The 22,087-nt window shown below is 47.0% G+C and overlaps 1 protein-coding gene across 2 annotated transcripts in view; it reads right to left on the bottom strand.

Annotated features, from left to right (window-relative positions):
- Positions 1-22,087, bottom strand: part of WIPF3 (WAS/WASL interacting protein family member 3) — a 104,720-nt gene that overhangs the window by 4,083 nt on the left and 78,550 nt on the right. For both annotated transcript variants that reach the window (XM_058296833.2, XM_058296834.2), the window contains exons 3-8: positions 17,637-17,769; positions 14,867-14,998; positions 11,366-12,121; positions 8,715-8,864; positions 7,872-7,973; positions 110-186 (exon numbers count right to left, since the gene is read on the bottom strand). In XM_058296833.2, coding sequence (XP_058152816.1) covers positions 110-186; positions 7,872-7,973; positions 8,715-8,864; positions 11,366-12,121; positions 14,867-14,998; positions 17,637-17,769 — 1,350 coding nt within the window. The remainder of the gene's footprint in view (positions 1-109; positions 187-7,871; positions 7,974-8,714; positions 8,865-11,365; positions 12,122-14,866; positions 14,999-17,636; positions 17,770-22,087) is intronic.

Genomic DNA, 22,087 nt, shown 5'->3' on the forward strand with positions numbered 1-22,087 from the left:
GAGTCTGAAGAAAAGTTTTAAACTGTTAAGGAGAAAGGACCTCCTCAACATTTCTGTGCTCCTCTGAGAATTCCTGGCTTTACATTCAGAGACCTGGGAGACACACTACCTGAGAATTTCTGCCTTTGATGTCATCGGAGCTCGGCCCCACTGCCTCGGCCTGGAGCCAGGGACCAGGTGTGCGGCCTGAAAGAAAGAGGAATAATCTCACCATCTGCTGGCCTCCGGACCAGGTATGCGTGCCGCGTGAAGAAGCTCTCACCAAAGCAGCACTTAAAGCAGCAGCAGAGGAACCAAGGGGAACACGAGAGTACCAACCGAAACCCTCGGGCTCCCCCCTGGACCGCGGTTTCCGCCCCACCGTCTCCTGTGTCGCAGGCTGTGGCTACGCGGGCGCCAAGTCTAATATACCGTGAGGAGAACACACGATTAAGGCCCAGCATCTAAATGCGTATCAGAGCTTCTTAACTCAAAATAGAACGCCGTCTACTGACACGCTCATGTGGCCCATTCCCCTGGTGTACCCAGCAAGGTGCTGGAGATGGTTAAAAAACAGGAGTAAAAGTTAAGTATCTGTTGATATAAATCAGGCTTCTGTTTCATGAGGATCCAACTCACTCTCTAGAATTACGTTTAAATATTATACAAGTTATATATGGGTAAATCCTCATAGTTAGGAATTCAAAGAATCCAGAAAGATTGAAAAAATAAAGAGCACCAATGCATTATATGCTTCTTCCCCTAATCCCAATTTTCTATCCCAAAGTCACCACTGCTAAAAATTTGGTGTATATTCTTCCAGGTTTGTTTTTCTTTCTGGCATTTGCTTACATATATATGTATACATGCAAATATGTGGTTTGTTGATACAGCCAATTTTTAAACCCACATTTCCAGGCACTCCAGAACTCTCTTTGGGTTCTGAATGGTATCCCCTAGTGTCTCTTCTCTGTTGCATTTTGTGTAAGACTTTTCTGTCCTGCTTCTATCATGGCCTAGGAATTAAATAACCATGTTCCAAAGTCCTCTGAACAATCCAGGCTGCTGTGCTACTTAAAAAGCTACATGAGAAGCAGAAATGCTCATCACAGATTATTTACGATTGTGAAAAACTGATACCTGTGTTTAACAAAAGTGCTTAGTTAATCCAAGGTTCATTAGCATGTACTGGAATGCTAAACTGCCATTTGAATGTGTATAAGGAGTTAAGTAATTTGAGGAGATGTTTATAACATAGGGAAAAAAGCAGAAGAGAAAGAAGAAATGAAGAATTATATAGTATTTTTTAAATCCATAGGAAAAAATGGAAGTAATATATGACCATGTTTCCTCCTGGGTGGTAGGATTACTAATTTTTAAAAATCTCTTTTAAAAAATACTTTTCTGTACTTTCCACGTTTTCTAAAGGAACATATAGAAGTCATTGTAAGAATCTTTTAAGGTAAAGTTCAGTTTTTAAAATGAATTATCGTCTAGAAAGGTCTTTGCAATTTATAAAACATTAATCAAATGGGTACTGCAACTTTTACTGAAACATTAAAAAAATTAATGAGTGCATTTGTTCTAGGACTAAAATATTTGGAGACAAATGACATTGGGAGTGTTCAATTTTTAACCAATTTATTAAATGAATAAAAAGACCCTGATATACAGACTATGATCTAATCCAGTATGGCTTTGGAAATTATTGTTAGGTTTAAGAAACTCCTGTCCACTACAAAAAAAAAGGCTTTCTCTAGGCCAGGTTTCTCCATCTTGAATGTGTTGACATTTTTTTTATTTTCAAATTTGTATTATTACTATTTTTAAAGATACATAAACCACACAAAATGTTACAATAAAAAATATAAGGGAAGCGGACTTGGCCCAGTGGTTAGGGCGTCCGTCTACCACATGGGAGGTCCGTGGTTCAAACCTTGGGCCTCCTTGCCCCGTGGAGCTGGCCCACGCACAGTACTGATGCACGCAAGGAGTGCTGAGCCACGCAGGGGAGTCCCCTGTGTAGGGGAGCCCCACTCGCAAGGAGTGCGCCCCGTAAGGAGAGCCGCCCAGCGTGAAAGAAAGTTCAGCCTGCCCAGGAATGGCGCCGCACACACGGAAAGCTGACAAGCAAGATAACGCAACAAAAAGAAACACAGATTCCCAGTGCCACTGACAACAACAGAAGCGGACAAAGAAGAACACACAGGAAATAGACACAGAGAACAGACAACCGGGGTGGGGTAGGGGGGAGAAATAAATAAATGAATAAATCTTTAAAATATAAATATATATCTCACTCCCTACACTCTTCACTGCTCCCACATGGACCACTTTCATTAGTGTGGCACATTCATTGCATTTGATGAGTACATTTTGGAGCACTGCTATACAGCATGGATTACAGTCTATGTTGTTTCTTACACTCTCTCCCAGTCCATTAAGTGGGTTATGGCAGGATATATAGTGTCCTGCATCTGTCCCTGCAATATCATTCGGGGCAATGCCAAGTCCCAAAAATGCCCCAATATCACACCTCTTTTTCCTTCTCCCTGACTCCAACTCCTGCGGCCACTGTCTCCACATCAATGATAGAATTTCTTCCATGAACCAGACGATCCTTTGCTATGGGGCCGTCCTGTGCATTGTAGGATGTTTAGCAGCATCCCTGGCCACTGCCCACTTGATGCCAGCAGCACATAACCCCAAGTCCCTTGCCCATCTGGAACAACTGAAAAATGCCTAAAGACATTGCTAAAGGTCTCCTGGAGGGCAAAATCATTCCTTGTGAGAACCACTGGGCAATAAAACAAGTTTCTTTACAGATAAGCAGGTCCAAGTGGTTTTCATGAACACCACAGGAAACGAGCAGAAAAGAAAGGAAACGCTACTTCTTCATAAAAGAGGAAGACAAACCATCCATCTTATTGTAAAAGAAATTTCACTCCTGCTAGAAAAGGGTAGCTGTGAGTAGGGTAATTTTAATCCAAATATCTCCTGAGAGGGAGTTTTCCTCATAAGATGCCATTAGAATCTCTTTCTGGCATCTTTTAGAGTTCAAAAAATAAGGCCATTGGCAGAAATAGTCCTTCCCATGGGCAATTTTCCATAAAAGAACATTTCAGAGTCACCAAAACAGTTGTTTTCAAATTCTCTGTACCACAACTCATAGCAAGAAATATATTTTATTAATACATCTCTACTCAGTGTGAGTATATATGCATGTATGTATATGTATACATACATATATGTCTATGTAAGTATTATGTACACATAACATATATCATACATTTACAGAAACAAATTTTCCCCTTCCTTTCCAATCTGCTACATTAAAAACAAAACAAAGCTGATGTGGCCACTTGATTGCATGCTTTGCTAATTGGTTATGGCCCGAGTTTGAGAAGCACTGCCTTTAACCCTAGCCTGACTAGTGACAGGGGACAGAGTCTGGTCCCCGTTCCTCTCCCATGGTAGCCCCTGGGGACGTGCTCTTGGTGTCTCCTCGTCTCCCACTGGCTCTTAACATAGCTGTAAATGTGGCAGAAGGAGCTGCGGGCTCCGGAGTAGCCCTAATACGAAAGACTTCTCTGAACTTCTGTGCTTAAAGAAGCAAGTTGGTGCTGGGGCTAAAGGAACACGGGGGCCAGGTTGGATTCCAATTTTATTTTTCATCATTTGTAAATGAAGCAAGACTTTTTTTACCCTGTGCCAGGCACAGAAGTATTTTCCTGACAGAAAAAAAAAATCACTTTCTGGTCAACCAACAAAAGGATGAAGAGTGCAGGACTTGGAGAAGGTCCAGAAAGGACACACCCACATGGCTGACCATTATATCTGGGTCCCTCTGAGAGCCTCTCCAGAACCCCCACCAGCCACGTGGGCTTCCTGTGGGCTGGGAGGGGGGGTGAGAAGAGGGGAGGGCTCTGGTGGGGAACAGACAGAAGGGTCAGCCCTGGGCTACCTCAGCCTCTCAAACGTACAGCCCCTTGTGGTAGGAAGTGAAGAGGCAGCCAGGAGTGGTGCCAAGAACAATGGACATGGAGCAAAGAACCTGGACACCAGCCTGGCTTTGCCACCAGCTAACTCTGTGACCAGGGGCAGGTCCCTATAATTCTGGCCTCCGTTCCTTCAGCTGTGCATAAAGAAATTGGGCTGGATGACCTCAAAGAGCCTCTCCTCTTCTAACACTGGAGGCTTCTCATAATCTCTAAGTGAAGGAAATGACAGGTTTCACTGGAAATGATAGTTCTAGTATCTGCCAGATCTAAACATTAGAAACTGCCTCTCTGGCCTTTCTTCTCCTTCCCCACTGCCAGGGTCTTAGATCAGGCTGATAGTGGAGACACCTGTCCTTCCCTCCTCAACCACGTCCCCTTGGAGAGAGGACACTCTTCAGACTTCAGGCCTCACCTCCCTCCCCCTAGGGACTCGGACCAGGGCTGGGCTAATCATATTCACTCTTCTGAGGATTTGGGTTTTAAAATTAGTTTCAATGACAGTTAAAAGCAATATATATTTATTTTAGAAAAATTTGGAAGAAATAATAAAACAAAAAGAAAATAAAATGCCCCTAGCTTGAGCAAGAACAGGAGGAGAGGAAGTGCTGGAAAGAGGGGCTGAGAAATGGCCCGGGGAGCAGAGATATTTTATAGCTATCACAGTTCAGAGGGAAAAGGAGTGACCAAAAGACAGGAGGAGTGGCAAGAGAGCGGGGCGCTGGAAGGCTGGGAATGTACGCTCCCTGAGGTCCTTGCTCCCCTCCACGCGGCTGGAATAAACACCGTCCCACCTGCAATGTGCTCGTCTACTGAGCCTGCCTCCAGACAGCTCAGCCTTTGATATTTTGGACATGAACCTGTACTGTTAAAGTTACTGCAGAGCCTGATGACGTTCCTTCAATAGTGGAAATACTGGTGGCTGGTTTTACTGTAAGTACAAAGTACCTATTTGAAAACAGGAGCTGGGGCATAAACAGTCAAGGTGGAAATCAGCCGCTTTCCCATTGAAAGGTGGTTTTGCTGAGAAAAAAATCAGACTGCGGTGATATATTGGGCATCTGTCTTCCCTTCCATCTTCCACCGTAATGTGCTTTCCTTGAGGGGAACTCATTTATGTACATCTCTCCAGTGGGAGGGAGCCTGTCGTGAGTTGGAGGCCCCTGCCCCCCCAAAGTCATGGCCAGTAAGAACCACAGAATGTGACCCCATTTGAAAATAGGGTCTTTGCTGGTGTAAATCAATCAAGGATCTCGAGACAAAACTATCCTGGGTTTAGAGAGGGCCCTGAATTCAATGGCATGTGTTCTTATAAGGAGAGGAGAGGACCTGGACACACGGGGAAGACAGCCACGTGGAGATGGAGGCAGAGATCAGTGACGAGCCCACAAGCCCAGGACCACCAAGGATCGCCGGCACCGCCCGAGGCTAGGAGAGAGGCATGGGACAGATGCTCCCTCAGAGCCCCAGAAGGACCCAACCCTGCCAACACTTTTGGGCTTTTGGGCTTCTGGCCTCCTGAACTGTGGGAGAACAAACTTCTCTTGTTGTAAGCCACCAGATTGTGGTAATTTGCTATGGCAGCCCCAGGAATCTACTCCCAGACCTCAGTAAGTAACTGCTGAGATGATGATCAGTATGATAATAAATATTTGTGACCTAATGCATTTTAAAAAGACATTTTTTAAAACTAGACAAAATCATCCTACTGAAGGAAGGAAAGAGCTAATGCCTGCAAAGTGGAGACAGTGAAGGTGCTATGGGAAGAGCATTAGGGTTATTTGTGTGCTCTCGTGCACATGTGTTGGGCCCCTATGTACACCAGAAAATCATGTTCTTGAAGCTGGTCCGTTCCTGTGGGTGTGACCCTGTTGTAGATGGGACTGTTTGATTAGACTACTTTAGTAAGGCCTGACCCAGGGTGGGTCTTGATCCTCTTACTGGAGTCCTTTATAAATGGATAAATATGGAGAGAGAGGTTGCAGAGAAACACAGGAGTTCAGACAGAAACCCTCAAAGGCTGAGAGTCAGGGTCCCAGAGGCGGGGGCTGAATTCAGCAGAGCACAGAGGCACAGAGAGAGGCTCCCGGAAGCTGAGGGAGGAGGCTGCAGAAAGCAGGTAGGTGAAAGCGACCAGACCTGGAGGAGCCTCGTGCCTTAATCTGGACATTTTCATGGCCTCAGAATGGTAAGCTTGCAACCTAATGAATCCCCATTGCCAAGGCTGACCCATTTCTGGTATATTGCTTTTGGCAGCTTTTTAGCAGACTAAAACAATGTGTGTGTGTGCATGCACGTGTGCAAGTGGTAGGAAAGGAGGGAGACACAGCCAGCCCTGCAATTAAAAAGCATGAGATCACACTCATCCAAAGGAACCAACATTGTCTCCTAGCTCTTGAGGAACCAGGTCAAGAGTGAACAGGAGGACAACCGTAAGGAGAAATGTGATCAGGCAGGCACACGAATGTAATTAACCAGGCTCTACCCTACTGCTCACCGGGATGGCAGGAACATGCTCAAGTAATTTTATAATGAGGCTACTGAAGTATTTCAGGTTCCCATCTACCAATGTGGCATCAATCCAAAACAATAACTTATTTTTGAAATTCAGAATACCCTTCCTAGCCTGCAGGATATCAGTTCATTCAGTAGTTTTAGTAGTTTTGTTTTGTTTTGTTTTGTTTTTTAAAGATTTATTTATTTATTTAATCCCCCCCTCCCCCAGTTGTCTGTTCTCTGTGTCTATTTGCTGCGTCTTGTCGCTTCTGTTGTTGTCAGCGGCAGGGGAAGGTGTGGGCGGCGCCATTCCTGGGCAGGCTGCACTTTCTTTCGCGCTGGGCAGCTCTCCTTACGGGGCGCACTCCTTGCGCATGGGGCTCCCCTACGCAGAGGGCACCCCTGCGTGGCAGGGCACTCCTTGCGCCCATTAGCACTGCACATGGGCCAGCTCCACACGGGTCAAGGAGGCCCAGGGTTTGAACCGCAAACCTCCCATGTGGTAGACGGACGCCCTAACCACTGGGCCAAGTCCGTTTCCGTGTTTTGTTTTTTACTGCTCCTTCCTGAACATTAGATTATTGTTGGTGCAGGCACCGATTTGAACATGGTAACTCATGTTAACCAGAGGGCATCTGTGCACTCAGGACTCCACCCTTGCTCTCCTTGCTTCCTTTGTCAAACCACAAGGTTGTTGCCTGCTAAGCTTCGAGGGGCAGGCTGGCCAGACTCATTCTTTTCCACTCTTAACACAGAGCGGCTAAGCTGAATTAAGGCCTCTCTTGTAGCCAAGCCACAGAATTAACCCAGGAGATGACTCGTGAGTCTTAATGTTGGCTGAACACTGGAATCACCTAGGAGCTTCCAAAATTACTTACACCAGGGCCCCACCCCAGCTATTCTCATTTCATTGGTCTAGATGCAGCTAGGGCATCAGGATTTCTAAAAGCTCCCTGGGTGATTCTCATGTGTTCCCAAGGTTGAGAACTGCTGAACTTAAGGGAGGGCATTTTCAAATTCATAGTTTACCAGGGCTCTAAATTGGGGGGGTCTCAGGTTCTGCCCCAGCTACTAACGCAAAGTTCCTGTAGTTTAGGGGTGTTTAGGTCTCCAGGATGTGAGGGAAGTGTGGTATATTCAGATACCCACTTAACCCTGGTGTTCTGTCAAACCTCTAAATGAGCCCTGAGGATTGGAGCAAAGACATGTTTGGAAACTTCCAGAAGAATGAACAGCATTGCTTGTTCTCCTGTGCCCAAAGAGCAAACCGTATCCTTGTAGAAGTGGAGTGCAGTCTCGAGATTGGCCTTCAGGCAGTCTGTGGCCAATCAGTGCACACACAGCATCTGATTTCAGAGGGGCGCAAAAAACCAGAGGTCTTACCAAGGTAGTACTTACTTCTGGGAAGCTTGCTGGGGTAAATCTTCTGGCAAGGCTTATATTCATCCGGAGGAGGAAAGTCTTCCATAGAATGGAACGTAAATTTAGACTCAAAGTCATCTGCAGATGTGGGACAAGGTACAGGTTACTCTGGTTTTTGTGATGACCCACATTTTGCTAGTTTCTAGGAGCACACAGGCTAATCTGGCTGAATACACGGTTTTCTACTTCCTGGGCTTTACAAGGAGGGAGCCCTCATGTTGGCTGGTGAGAGGGAACACGGCCCTGTCCAGTCCAGAACCTGGGATCCCTGAAGCACACAGGTGCTGCCCTCAGCTCCTGCTGGGAGCTGTGGCCCCTTCCTGGGTTCAGCTTCTGAGTCTGACAGCAGCCCAGCACCCAGAAGGGGCCCAAAGACTGTGGTCATATCTGACCCCAGGTGACCTTCCTTCCTAGCTCCGTACTTTTGCTCTAATTGTCTCCCTTCTCGGTGGGCCTGCCATCCATCCTTGTACCATATCCACTCGCTCTGGTCTTTCAGGCTTAGGCACTGATGTCTCCACGGAGACACACACAGTGTTTAAAGATTGGCCTCCTTCCCTCTATAATGAGAGTTCTTTACTTTCAAACCATGTGCTTTCCTCGTAAGCAGAGTTCTCTGCTCTGAATCAGAAGTCGGGAGAGCGGGCCCGGAAACCCCATTTAGCAGAACCTGGAGGTGGTTCTGTGCTCGAGTGAGCCCCTGTTCGTTAAGGAGCAGGCACACTGAAACTTTCAACAGCACCGTGGGCCAGTGAGCTCTTGCCAGAGGAAAACACATGCTCACTGGCAGCTGGCCTGGCAGACGGTGGCCACACTCACCGATGATGTGCGTGCTTCCGTTTTTCAGCTGCCCTCCGGGCTGTTGGGCCAGGGTCCAGGCTGGGCCCTGCTGGCTCTTGCTTGAAAGCTCTGTGGTTGGTGATCTCGCAGGTGGTGCTGGGGGTGGATTTAGCTTCCCCCCACTGGCCCCTTACAAAGAAATGACTGCATTCAGATACAGGCATGGGGACTGACGGATGCTCTAACCTTGTCAGAGGTCAGGCATTTAGATCTTTGGAAGCAATATGATGTAGTGCGTAAAAGGGCAGCCTCTGGGGCCAACCTGCTTGGGACTGACTCTCTGTTCCTTGGTTTCCTCTTATGTAAAATGGGAGTAATAATAAGTAGTACAAAGACCTCCTAAGGTTGTTGAGAGGAGTAAATGAGCTGATAAGTGGCATACAGTAAGTGCTCAATAAATGTTAGGTGCTGTGATAATATTAATGATGATGATAACCCTCATTACCAATGCTACAAATAGCCCAAAGGAGGGAAGCACTGCAGAGTCATGAGAAACGGACGGCTGTAGGCGAGGGCTCAGAAGGAGGCTAGAAGGCCCGTTGTCAGGGGCTGGTGTCTGCTCTGTGTTTCTGCTCAGATTGGTTCCCCTCCATTGCAAATCCTGGATTCTCCTCCAGCCAATCTAAACCCTACCCACCCCCAAGGGCCAAATCAAATCCCTCCTACTCCACTGAGCCTTCCCTGATCACTTCTGTGAGCAGCTCACTCTCTCCTCTGCCAATTCCTTTTTGTAGACCGCATTTGGCAATTAATAACCTGCTGTCTTGGCACATCAGTTCAGGATTTTACTGTTGCTTATTGCTTAAGTGATGTTGCAAACATCATTCTGCTTCTTGCAATGAAGATAATTACACCAATATTATCTGTGCCAAGATGTTCACAATTACAGCCTCTTTCTATCCCCAGCTGCCCTTCTGCCCTCCAATTGGGCTGAAGAAGAAATTACCCTTATTTTATATATGCAAAAACTAGGTTCACATCCAAGGACACACGGAAAGGGGCCAGACAAGCATCTACCCCTGGCCTTGGATTTATGCTCTGGAGCAGGTCAAGGCACCGGTGACATAGCAACTGGGTCCTATCACCTGTCACTATCTTAGCTTCTCCCTTCCCTTCCTCTTCTGCCCACCTTTCTTTCTAACTTCCCCATATTCTTCCTCTGCCTTTATGATCTTCCCTTCCTAGGCACCAGGATCCATCAGGCAAACTAAAGGGACTAAACGGGCTAAGGGCTAACAGGGCTTTTGGCCTCTGTGCTGCATGAAAAGCTGCTTCTTCACATTGTAAAGGAGAAGGAGAGGAAACCACCCTGCCCAAGCCCTAGCTACATGCAAGCAGTGTTTCTCATTTAATCTTCAGCACAACCTTAAATATGTAGATACATACAGAAAAAAATACGAAAGGAAAGGTATTTCCATGTGACAGTTTTCATCTCTGGGCGATGTAATTATGGCTGACTTTATTTTCTTCGTATTTGCTCTACAATGAGCATATATTATTTTTATTTTTAATGCAAGGAAAAGCATTTAAGAAGTTTTCTGCATCAGAAGATTCTCTGAAAGGCCAAGTAATATATGTGTGCATGTAAGTCTGAGCGTGGATGTATGTTGAAGAGTGTGTATGGGTGTGTCAGATGAGTACCTATGTATGGGTATGTATGATGGATATGATAATGAATGTGTTCATGTGTGTGTTTATGTGTTTATAAGCGTATTTGTGTGTGGACGAGTATGGGGCAAGGAGCACGTGTGTGGGGTGTGTGTGAAATGTGGGGTGTGCTTTCATTCACAAGGGCACCTAAGGGGAAGGAAGCCTCACTACACAGAATTCTCAGTCATGGGCATATTTACTCGATTCAAAACCCTCTCACTGCTAGATTTATGAAGGAACAATTTTTAATGTTTGGCTGAAAACATAGACCCTCATTTTTCTCCTGTCAGCTGGAAAACCTGCCAAAAATGAATGGGATGCTAATCTAATCTGCCGACAGCCAGTGAAGATTCTGGCAGGAAGCCAGACTGGAACAACTCAGGCCAAGATGAAACAGGAGACTTGGTTCCAGAAATAAACTGGACCCACTGCTCCCCCACCCCAGGCAGTAGATTTGGAATCTGAGTGATGATACTGAGAATAAATGACCCCTCTCTAGAGCTCACTGCTGCCAGGTTGTGGTCTAGGTACCTTCCTATATGAACTCACTGATCTTATAACAACCGTGAGAGGTGCAACTATTGTTCTCCCCATTTTTACAGATGAGCAGAAGGAGGCACAGAGTGGCCAAGTGCGCTCCCAGGTCCCACCCCAGGTACACAGCGAGGGCTCAAGGCCAGCAGCCCTCACTTACTGTCTGCGGGGTCCTGGATGTGTCTCAGCCCCTCTGGGCCTTGCTTCCCTGTCTGTAACACGCGTGCCCCAGACAATAAAGTACCAGACCATGACAAGTTTTCACTGCACTCCAGCAGGGCCACTGAGCATCTGGTCTAAAACGAAATCCCCAGGTTTGAGATGTGACCCGTCTGGCCCTTCCCCAGGGGGTCCACAGGGGCGGGGTGTGTGCCCGAGCGCTGCCGTAACTACCGGCAGGTGGGTTCCCCTGACACCGCCGCCCCTGCCCTCCTAGTGCCGCTCACCTGCGCCTCGGCCGTGCCTCTTCTTCTGCAGGAGCGCCTGGGGCCCGGGAGGGGCGGGCGGTGCCGGCAGGGCCTGCCCACCGGGCTTCTGAGGCGGCGCCTGGAAGCTGGGGGACTTGGCGGGCAGCGGGGGTGCTGCGTCGCTGCCGCTGCTAGCGCCCGGCAAGGGGGGCGCCGCCACAGAGGACCTGGGGCTGCATGATGCGTAAAGGGGAGGTGGGGGTGGCGGGGGCGGAGGGGCCGGAGGCTCCCGAACGTCTTGGGTGGGGCTCGCCGCCTCTGTGTTGAGCCCAGGATACCCACAAGGTGGGAGGAGGGGAAGCGGGGGCGGGATGGGCGGTAGGTTCAAGGGCGTCAGCTGAGGCCTCACTGCCTTGTCACAGAGGATGGGGGCCGGCGGGGGTGGGGGTGGCGTTGGCGGCGGGGGCGGTGGGGGTGGCGGCGCCACGGAGGGAGGAGGGGGAGCACCCATCGGGGGGTTCCCTTTGCTCAGGGGACCCGGTGGGGACACCAGCGGAGCTTTGGTGGGGGAGGATGGGGGAAGAGGTAGGGATAAGGGTGGGGGAGGTGGAGGTGGGGTGGGAGGAGGTGGGGCGGGCATGTTGGGGCGAGGAGGAACTGTCCTGGTAGTGCCATGAGCTTCAGAGGCATTTCCTAGCCTGGGAGACGCGGGGGGATTAAGTGGACCACCGGCAGTTTTGGTGGGAAGCCTGGGAGAAGGTGCTCGGGAGCCAGGGCCCTGCCCTGTCTTGCCACCTGGAAGTGAGACAAGATCTGAATTAGCGCAGCAATGAAGGAAGGACAGTCACCGAGCTCTCCAGCCACATGTGAGTGAGCTGCATGGTGGGCACATCTCTTGCTGCATGTCCACTGAGAAGCAGCCGTCACACAGGAGGGCCGAGTGGACCGGCTCCAAGGTCATTTCCAGCATTAACAAGCCGAGGTGGACTGTCTGCAGTGCAGTGCCAACCCCTGCCCTCACCTGGGAGTCTCTGAGTCTCCAAGCCCGGGACACAGGACTGCCCTGACCTCCTCATCTCAAGGCCTCCACTAGTGGCTGGCCAGCCAGCCCAGACATTCTGGTTTGGACTGTCAGGAGTACTGGCCAGAAGTTCTCTCCCTGGAGAGGTTTTCCTCCATCCTGCTCAGCATTTGGTGAAGAAGGACTCTGTTTCTGCACCAAGAACAGAATATTCAAGGTCCCCTGAATATATAAGTCAGTGGAGAGACACCCAACCCTTGGTGATCCAGACCCAATGGCCTTGACCATTGCCAGTTCCATGGCCTCTGGAAATTCAAAGCTCCCTTTCCAAAGCTCTCATGCTAATTTCCAAGGCACTCACTGTCACTTGGTCTCCTTGCTTCCTCACTCTGTGGTTACCTCGTCTATCAACTCCAGCTTGAAATTCAGTGCTTCTTTTGAGTTCAACAATGGCAACAGTTGCTCACCATGTGCACTTGTGTTCAACAGACCTTACTAAGGACTTGGAGGAAAGGCACTGCTTGGGAGGGCCCCATCACTCATTACACATCCTTTCACCACACTGCTATGTCTTGCCCTCTTTTTCCTTTGCCTCACTTTAAGGAGAAATAAGTTCCTTTTCCAATTTACTGCAGAGAAGTTCTGCAAGCTGCTTAAACATGTCCTGAGAGGATCACCATCTACTCAAGAGGCATGGTGAAATATTTTTTCCTAATAAATACAGTGCTATCCCTAAGAGGAATTCTGGAGAACACATTTTTCTCCATTTCAGCACTGCTATATCTCATAATCCCCATGAAACTATGTGAAAAACATGTGAAAATGTTTGTTTCTCACCCCTACAACTTCCTGGGTATTGCAGCTTAGGAAAACCAGCTTTCATTTCAGATAAGTTTCTAGTGTATTTACCCAACCAGTGCTAAATCACAGTCTAAAGTAATTGGTGCCAAAAGCCAGGGCAATCACAGCAAGGAATGGTGGCAGGGATGCCAGGGGAGGAAGCTGAGTGGGCAGGACCGAGTTGTGGCTTTCCAACCAGGTGACCCTCTGGCATAAATGGGAGTCTCGGATAACATTATATACTGTAGTCTCTGATCTGGAGTAGCTATTAAGGCAGAATCCTCCTGTTGAGGATTCTCTTTGAGGTGGGTCCAGTAGAGAGAATGCCTACACACTGAGGCCTTCACTCTGTCTCTGATCTGATCATCCTGGAGTCCAAAGGCTGGCATTTCCAGAACAGCTGGCTGACTGTGACAGAGGCAGAGGCCCAAGGGGCCCTTCCAGGGACAGGACTACAGCCTCCAATTCAGTGTTAGACATTTCATGTGAGGTCCAGGGCAGGTACCAGGCTCAGGGATACCTGCCGAAAAGTCCTCAAACTTGTTTCCATAGTCCACAGGCATGAGGACTCAGGCAGCTCCCCAAACAGGGTGAGGTCTAATTGCTGGGTGAAATTAAAAGAGATAATAAATTTGTAAAACAAAACAGGGTCCAATCCTGAATAACTAATCCAAACGTCTCAAAAGAACACAAATCCCTGTTCTTCTCATATTCATGCCCACTCTGGGATGAAGCCCACAGGAGAGAAAGGAGCTGACTACTTACAAGCAGCGTGGAAGCCAGGCAGGCCCAGGGCCAGCAGGGAGCTCCGAAGGCCAGCCCAAGAAACTCACATAAAACACAAAAGGCAGGCATGAGGGTGTGGGGAAAGGCCAGCTCAGGGACACCTCAAGGATGCTTTGCTGATGTGAAAGGAATTGGCTTTGAGAGCTGGTGTAAAGGGGGTGGTTTATCAAAAGATGGAATATTTCTTCTTCCTTAAATCTTGCTTCTCTGAAGTCCCTGGATTATATGGCCATCTCATGTCACACTCTAGACAACACGGTGATCATGTTAACTCATTGCATCTTGTCTTAATAGTCACTCCCTGAGAGCTCTAAGCCAGTGCTGCATTATGACTTCTGTGACCTGCACCCAGAAAAGCATGTTCTTAAACTTAACCCATTTCTGTGAGTGTGAACCCATTGTGAGTAGGACCTTTTGATAAGGTTACTTCTATTAAGGCATGGCCCAACTCCATCGGGATGGGTCCTAATACAAATATCAAGTCCTTTTTAAGCAGAATGAAATTCAGACAGAAAAAGAAAGAGGGAGCAGCCAGAAACTGAACATCAACAGAACCCAGAAGAGAGGGGAGAGACCAGGAGGGGCTGCCATGTGCACGGCCATGTGACAGAGGAGCCCCGGACCAAGGATCACAGGCAGCCAGCCCCAGAACGCCAGCCTTTGGGAAGAAAGCAATGCCTTACTGACACCTCAGTTTTAATAGTCTCCTAGCCTCAAACTGTGGGCCAATAAATGGGATGATGACTTAAAAGATACATGGAAAATGATTCTGTGGTTTGAAAATGTATGATCTACTCTATGACTGTTCAGTGAAAGCATGTGAGATTGACAGTTGGTTCTACAAGTTAAAGGTGATAAAGACCACAAGGTGGCCAACCCAAACTCTCCCTTACCTGCTGCATCCCTCTGGCCTGCTGGTCGCAGCACAGGAAAGCCACCAGCAAACAGATCTCCCAAGGCCGGGGGTGTGCTCCCACCTCTGGAGTTGGCAGAACCTCCTCCTTCTTTGTTGGTTCCCTTAGAATCTGAGAGAAGAGGCAAGTAGAAGAGGATCTGTGAGCAGAGCTGAGCAGCCAGTTCTCCTTCTGGCCATGGTCTAATCCTGCCCTTGGCAGCCGTTCCATTCTCCCACCTCCAAAGTTATCCGTCCACTCCAGGTCTTCCCCCAAGCACCCTCTTCCTTGTACAGTGCAGACTCATGTGTCTACACCTGTCTGCTACCTTCTCTGCTCCTACCAAAGCACTGACCATCACTGGCTGGCCCCCCTGAAAAGTGACAGAGAAAAGGCAACCTAAATACTGCCATTTTGTAGGTGTCAATGGGGGAACTGACAACACTTGTCACATTAGAAACCCCAAATGTAGGTGTAGAGTTTGCTCTATTTCCAACTTGACTGCAGGAGCACTAGATAAAGAAAACCCATAGATTTAGTCTAATTGTTTTAACTTCCTGTCCATATAGCCCTAACTGGAACTGCAAGCAGGAAGGGGATGCCACCAATGATCTGCACTTCAGCATTTTCCTTCTCTCTCTCCCCAGCTCGCATGCCCCAGCCTCTCACACTTCTCTGCCCCAATAGACATGCTTTTATGATGAGAAGGCTCCTGAGTCAAGACGTGTGTGTGATTACCACCGAGGCAAAAGATGATCTTCAGCCTCCATGAGAATCCCTGGCAGATATTAACCCAAAATTAATATGCATGGAGAAAGCAGGGCACAGTACCCGCTGGTGGATGAATGTGGCCAGATGATTCTGAGTAATAATATCACAACATACCCACTCATTGGAATGATTAGGAAATGGGTGTTTCCAAAAAATGAATTTATCTGTTCATTGGATTTACCCAATTAGATAGTATTTTAACTAGAAACTGATTTTTGTTGCAATGGAAGTTGAAAATATTTCTTTAAAATTTTTTTCTATTCTTGTGCCTTAGCATATACATTATAGATATCAGATACAATTGTATTTTTAAAAATTATCTTTGAGGAAAAATATTGTTTGCTTTAATTTAAATGAAATACCTAGAATAAGCAAATTCATAGAGACCGGAAGTAGATTATACATTACCAGAGGGTGGGAAATGGAGAGTGATTGCTCAGTGGGTGAAAAACTTAATGTTTAGGATGAGGAAAAAGTTTTGGTAATGAATGATGATTAGAGTAGCCCAATATTGTGAATGTAATTAATACCACTGAATTGTACACAAAAAAGGGATATTCTGTGTTGTAGATATGTTACCACAATAAAATTTTTTAAAAATTTTCTTTGAGAATTACCATCATGAATGTCATTGCAAAACATATGAAGACATAATACATTGCAGTTATAAATACTAAGTATAGATTATAGATTATTTACACTTTCAATAATTTTGACAAAAAGGGCCAAAAATGAGGAGACAAGCAAACCAAGAATCACAAGGTGCCTTGATTGGGAAGCAGACTTGGCCCAGTGGTTAGGTTACCACATGGGAGGTCCACGGTTCAAACTGTGGGGCTCCTTGACCAGGGGTGGGGGGGAGGGTGGGCTGGCCCACGCGCAGTGCTGATGTGCACAAGCAGTGCGTGCCACAATGAGGTGTCCCTGCGTAGGGGAGTCCCACGCGCAAGGAGTGCAGCCTGCCCAGGAATGGTGCCGCCCACACGGAGAGCTGACACAAGATGACACAACAAAGAGACACAGATTCCCGTGCCGCTGACAACAGAAACGAACAAAGAAGATGCAGCAAATAGACACAGAGAACAGACAACCGGGGGAGGGGGGAAGGGGGGAAGGGAGAAGTGGAGAGAAATAAAAAAAAAAAGGTGCCTTGCTTTGCTTGGCAGCAGAACCAGGACTCTAAAATGAGTCATCTGACCCAAGCACGGGGCTCCTTTCACTCTGTCACAGAAGGCTGCTGTCGTATGACCCCGGGACAGAGAATTCTAAGTAAATCCTTTATCTTTTTCCTTATGAAAATAAAGCAAAAAACCCTCCTTTTTAAACAATGGCACTTAATTTTCTGTTATTGAGCTGAGGAACATGTTCAAACAAGCTAAGTGTCCTTTAAAGGCTACCCCAGCAGATAAACTAAATGTACAGGTTCATCCATACAATGGAATATCACCCAGCCACAAGCAGCAGTGAAGCCCTGATACCTGCTCGAGCCGAGGCGAACCTGGAAGGTACTATGCCAAAAGAAAGAGGCCAGACCCAAAGACCACAGATTCTATGACTTACATGAAATGTCCAGAATAGGCAAAGCCATAGAGAGAATAAACAGATTAGTGGTTGCCAGAGGCTGGAGGGAGGGGGATTGAGGAGTGACTGCTTAATGGGTTCCTGGAACTAGTTAGTGGTGATGGTTGCACATAATTGTGAATGTACTAAACGCCCCTAAATTTTACACTTTAAAATGGTATTTTGTCACACTCACAAACAAGTTATTCCACCATATAGATTTTTTTTAGCATCTTAAAAATGTTGGAATCTACGTTATGAACCATCCACAGACCTAGAAGCCCTATTTCTCTGGCCCGCTTGGCCTGCACATTGAGCAGGTCTGAGTTGTCTGGATGTGTGGCCTCTGCTTTGACTCCTGAGCAAACCAGGGGTGTTTGGCCGGAGCTCATGTGCCCTGCCCTCAGCGCCCGCAGGCCTGGCCAAGCTGCTCACTTACTTTCGAGTTGCGGGGCACTGCGGTCGTTGATCTGCGTGACTTTTCGAAGGCGGGTTCCTTGCTGGATATCAGCCAACAACGCACTTCGGCCTTTTGGATCTGCCTTTCGCAGGCTGGAAGCATCAGTGCTTACCTGTGAGGGAATGAGAGCAATTTTACCATAATCACCTAGAGCATTTGCAGACACAGGGAATGCCCTGCCTGCACTAAGGTTGCCCTTCCTAGTCCGCTGCCTTCCTTGTTTCCCTGACTCGCCTTTGCTCCAATCCCAGGGCTGATCCCACTGATGCAGTTACCTAAAGTTACCTAGAATAGACCCCTCCTTCTAGACAACCCAGGCCCAAATGTCTAATTGTGCTGAGTTAGACCCAGGGAGCCCTGAGTGAGGAGAGCTGCTCCTGCTGCCCTGCCTCGCTATGGGCTGCTCTGCTGTGTGCAAATGAAGTCTTGCTCAGCCCCAAGTACCCACTCCCCGCTGCCTGTTCTGTCTCAGAATTGAAGCAGATTCCCACTCTACGGAGCCAGAAGGAGGGGTGCTGGCCCTCCTGTAATCATAGAACAAAGGAGGTAACTGGGGAGCTAGAGAGAAATTGGAGCCCAGAGGGTCATGAAGCCAGGGGAAAGGAAGGGCGGGGAATTAACAATGAGTATTTGGTGATTAACTACTCTGTTCCTGGGTGTGTTGCATTAATCTTCACAAAACTTTGGGAGACTAAAAGGAGCTTGCCCTTATTTTACAGATGAGTAACCTGGGAGTATGAGATAATCCATTTAAGGTCACAGGGCTGGGGATTCAAATTCATATCTGAATTCCAATGCCCATGTGCTTTTTACTTTGAAACACTGTAGCTATTCAAACGCTTAGTTAGCATAAGCCTTCTAACTATTCAAATACTTCCTAAATATACAAACCGAATAACCTTTGTCCTTCCTCTGTTAAGGAGCACTGAGAGTCAACTGTTCCACTTGCCGTGTAACTGTGAGCTGCAACGGCAGGGATTTCCATGGGCTATTTAGAACCAGGGAGCCTTAGAAAGGATGCATGGGAGGTAGGTGGCAAATAAGGGAAGGGAAGGATTGAATTAGAAGACACAGTCAGGATGTGATTCTCTGTAATTAGAAGTTTAGACCACGTGACCTTTTAGATGGTTCAACTTTTCTGAAAGCAGGAAATACTTCTAGCACCTGCTGCACAGGGAATACCATGTGTCTTCATTTTCAGCTCAAACATCACCACTTCAGAGGCCTTTTTGGTCTCCAATCTATAATAAGGCCACCGATTGTTGCCTTTCCTTTTTTTTTTTTTTTTTAAAGATTTATTTATTTATTTATTTAATTCCCTTCTCCTCCCCCGGTTGTCTGTTTTCTGTGTCTTTTTGCTGCGTCTTGTTTCTTTGTCCGCTTCTGTTGTCGTCAGCGGCTCGGGAAGTGTGGGCGGCGCCATTCCTGGGCAGGCTGCTCCCTCCTTCGCGCTGGGCGGCTCTCCTTATGGGTGCACTCCTTGCGCGTGGGGCTCCCCTACGCGGGGGACACCCCTGTGTGGCAGGGCACTCCTTGCGCGCATCAGCACTGTGCATGGCCAGCTCCACACGGGTCAAGGAGGCCTGGGGCTTGAACCGCGGGCCTCCCATGTGGTAGACGGATGCCCTAACCACTGGGCCAAAGTCCGTTTCCCTGTTTTCTCTTAAGGTACCCTATTCCTCTTTCCTCTGAAACATTTATCACAGGTATAAATTTATGTTTACTTTTCTGGCCACAAGTTTAATGTCCATCATCCCCATAGGACTCTCTAGAAGGAAAAATACCTTGTTTGTTTTATTCATAAGTACACCCTGGCACCAAATAGGAGTCCAATACCTATTTCCAGGGTGAGTGAAGGAGCGAGTGAATGGCCTAGACGTGGATGCTCTTGGGAGACAGGACGGACCCTGCCAGGGGCCAAGCCACACTGGAACGCAGCAGGGACTGAGCATGCACACGGGCCCCACAGAGAGGAGGGCCACCGAGCTCAGAGAGGCTGGGCAGGCTTCACGGAGCATGTGGGACTTCAGATGGTCCCTGAAGGAAAAAATAGGCTTGACCAGGCCTCACTGTGGCAACAAGAACCTGACTTGGAAGCTCATACCCTTCAGAGCTTGCATAAGGTTCATGTCCCATGCAGTAGAGTTGGACAATGAAACATGTAGACATTTTGGCACAGCTTAGCCCAAACCACAGTTGCCTTTGTTTCTAGTCTGTGACACCAAAGAGGTGATGAGTTTCTAGTCAGCACACCTGGTTTGTCCTTTTTGGGAGAGAGTTCTTGTTGCCTAGAAACATGCCTTTTGAACCCTTGAAAGAAGCTTATGGATAATGGTCAACAAGAAAGCTGCGGGCAAGGCGCCCCAATCTGAATGCATCGGAGCTGCATTTTGGGGGGAACACGTGTGTGAATGCACACGCCCAGCAGAATATTCCCCACAAGGCGCACTTGAAAGAAAAAACAAAACCCTACACTTAAAAAAAAACAAAAAACAAAACCTTATTTGTAAACCATTCATAGCAATGAATCATTTTCAACAGCAAAGTTTTGTGATTTTGAAGTCTCCTCCCATTTTATTGATAAATAATGACAGCAATAAGGACCAACAGAAATATTATGACCCTCGCCCAGAGCGGATGAACAATTTTACTCTAATTTGGCCTGACAGTCTCAGGTGTGCATTGTTGGTCAGTGATTTGGGGGAAGAAAGTGCTTTGTCATTTTCTTCCTAGTTGTAAGATAAACAGTATAGTGAATTTTAATGATATTCATGTCCCAATCCACAAGATGACCTTGGGGAAGGCAAGGGGTGGGTGGCTCAGGTTAGAATGGCACAGTCTCTGTTGAAATAAGCCACCGGCTGAGGACAAATCCCTCTCCCTAACTAGGCCCCGGGGGATCATCTAATCCAGTGTAGACCTGATTTTTCTTATTACCAAAATGCACCCTCCACTCTCTGACCCCACCCATCCCCAGCTTTTCAGGGGAGGGCTATGAAGAACGTTTTACTTCCTTGAAAAAAATGATTTAAATTTTAGTACCTACTTAGTACAGGTCTCAATAACTGCTTGACAATTTCACATGATAGGTTTGTTGATAAAAATCTTCCAAGTAGCAGGAGGACACGGCAAGTCCGCTTCATGTTTACATGATGCAGTTCCACTCCAGGCTAAATTTCACATTCCTTTCTCCTGAGACTTCTCAGCGTTCCTTCCTGCTCCTGTGTCTGCCCTGTTGATTTTCCACTAGAGGGCTCTCCCTCACCTGATATTATATCGTGTGCTTGGATAGTCTGTGAGGTAGAAAAGCATTACTAACTGCGGCTAAGGTGGCCATATACATTTAGGCTTAATGGGTTTTGTACAAAAGGACATCTAAGGACATATTTGCAATTGAAGATCATATTACATAATGACAGTGGTTTCTACTCCACATGCAAAATTTATGAACAATCCAATCGTAATTTACTTTCTTAAAAAATCTCCGCAACCTTAAGTCTTTTTACTGTGGTTAGGGGATATGGAAACAGGAAGGGAAAGATTTCCCAATATTCACTGGACGTTTTATTTCATGCAAATCCTAGTCACTGGCAACTTGACCAGAAATGTAATCAAGGGAGAGAAAACCATTTCTAGACACTTTTTCCCATGGCAAATATATGCACACACACACACACACAAGCTCCCTCTTGTTTTTTCTAGTTAACATTATTATTGAGTAGGATAATATGCAGCATTCCACACAAAACGTTTGTTGACTCAGTTCTCCTACAGCAGGCTTCAAACTAAATAGCCCAGGATCCTAAAAAAGATGCAAAGTAGCAGAATAGTGATGCAAATTAGCCCATCTCACAGTTGCAAAAGCAGAAAAACTAGAGTAAGCCAATCAGATTAGAAATATAACAGTTGAATCGCACTAACAAAGTCAAGGATGGGATTAAAAATTGGTGAGATGCCTGTCTTCTTACCCTGATAAGTTATAAAAGCATTTCATATCGATTTTTTTTTTTTTTTTTGCATGTCACTCTGTTGTTTCAACCCATGAGTGGACTAAAGTAGGCATTAATTTATTTGGACAAAATTTAATGTAGATTGGGGGAGGGGGGTAGCAAACTAGCCTAGATCAAAACTTTGAAATGCATATCCTGCTATTTGTCCTTCTGCCACCACATGCCATTACTGTACGTCCATGAAAAAAATGCTAATAAAACTCTAGGGTGTTGATCCAAATGGCAATCTGTCTCAAGGTTGATCTTAACCTATCATTTTAACACAATTTCAGCCCTGTCTCCTAAAGGAAGCTTCTCCTATGTGGCTGTTAAGCCTAAAATTAAGGCACAGGGTTCCAGTCCCACAAGTCTCCTTGTCAACCCTCAGCCCTCAGCCGACCCCTGTCTTCTATAGAAACTTAGGCCAGTCAGGTATCAACA

The sequence above is a fragment of the Dasypus novemcinctus genome, chromosome 5, assembly GCF_030445035.2.
Source record: "Dasypus novemcinctus isolate mDasNov1 chromosome 5, mDasNov1.1.hap2, whole genome shotgun sequence".
In the NCBI taxonomy this organism is placed as follows: domain Eukaryota; kingdom Metazoa; phylum Chordata; class Mammalia; order Cingulata; family Dasypodidae; genus Dasypus; species Dasypus novemcinctus.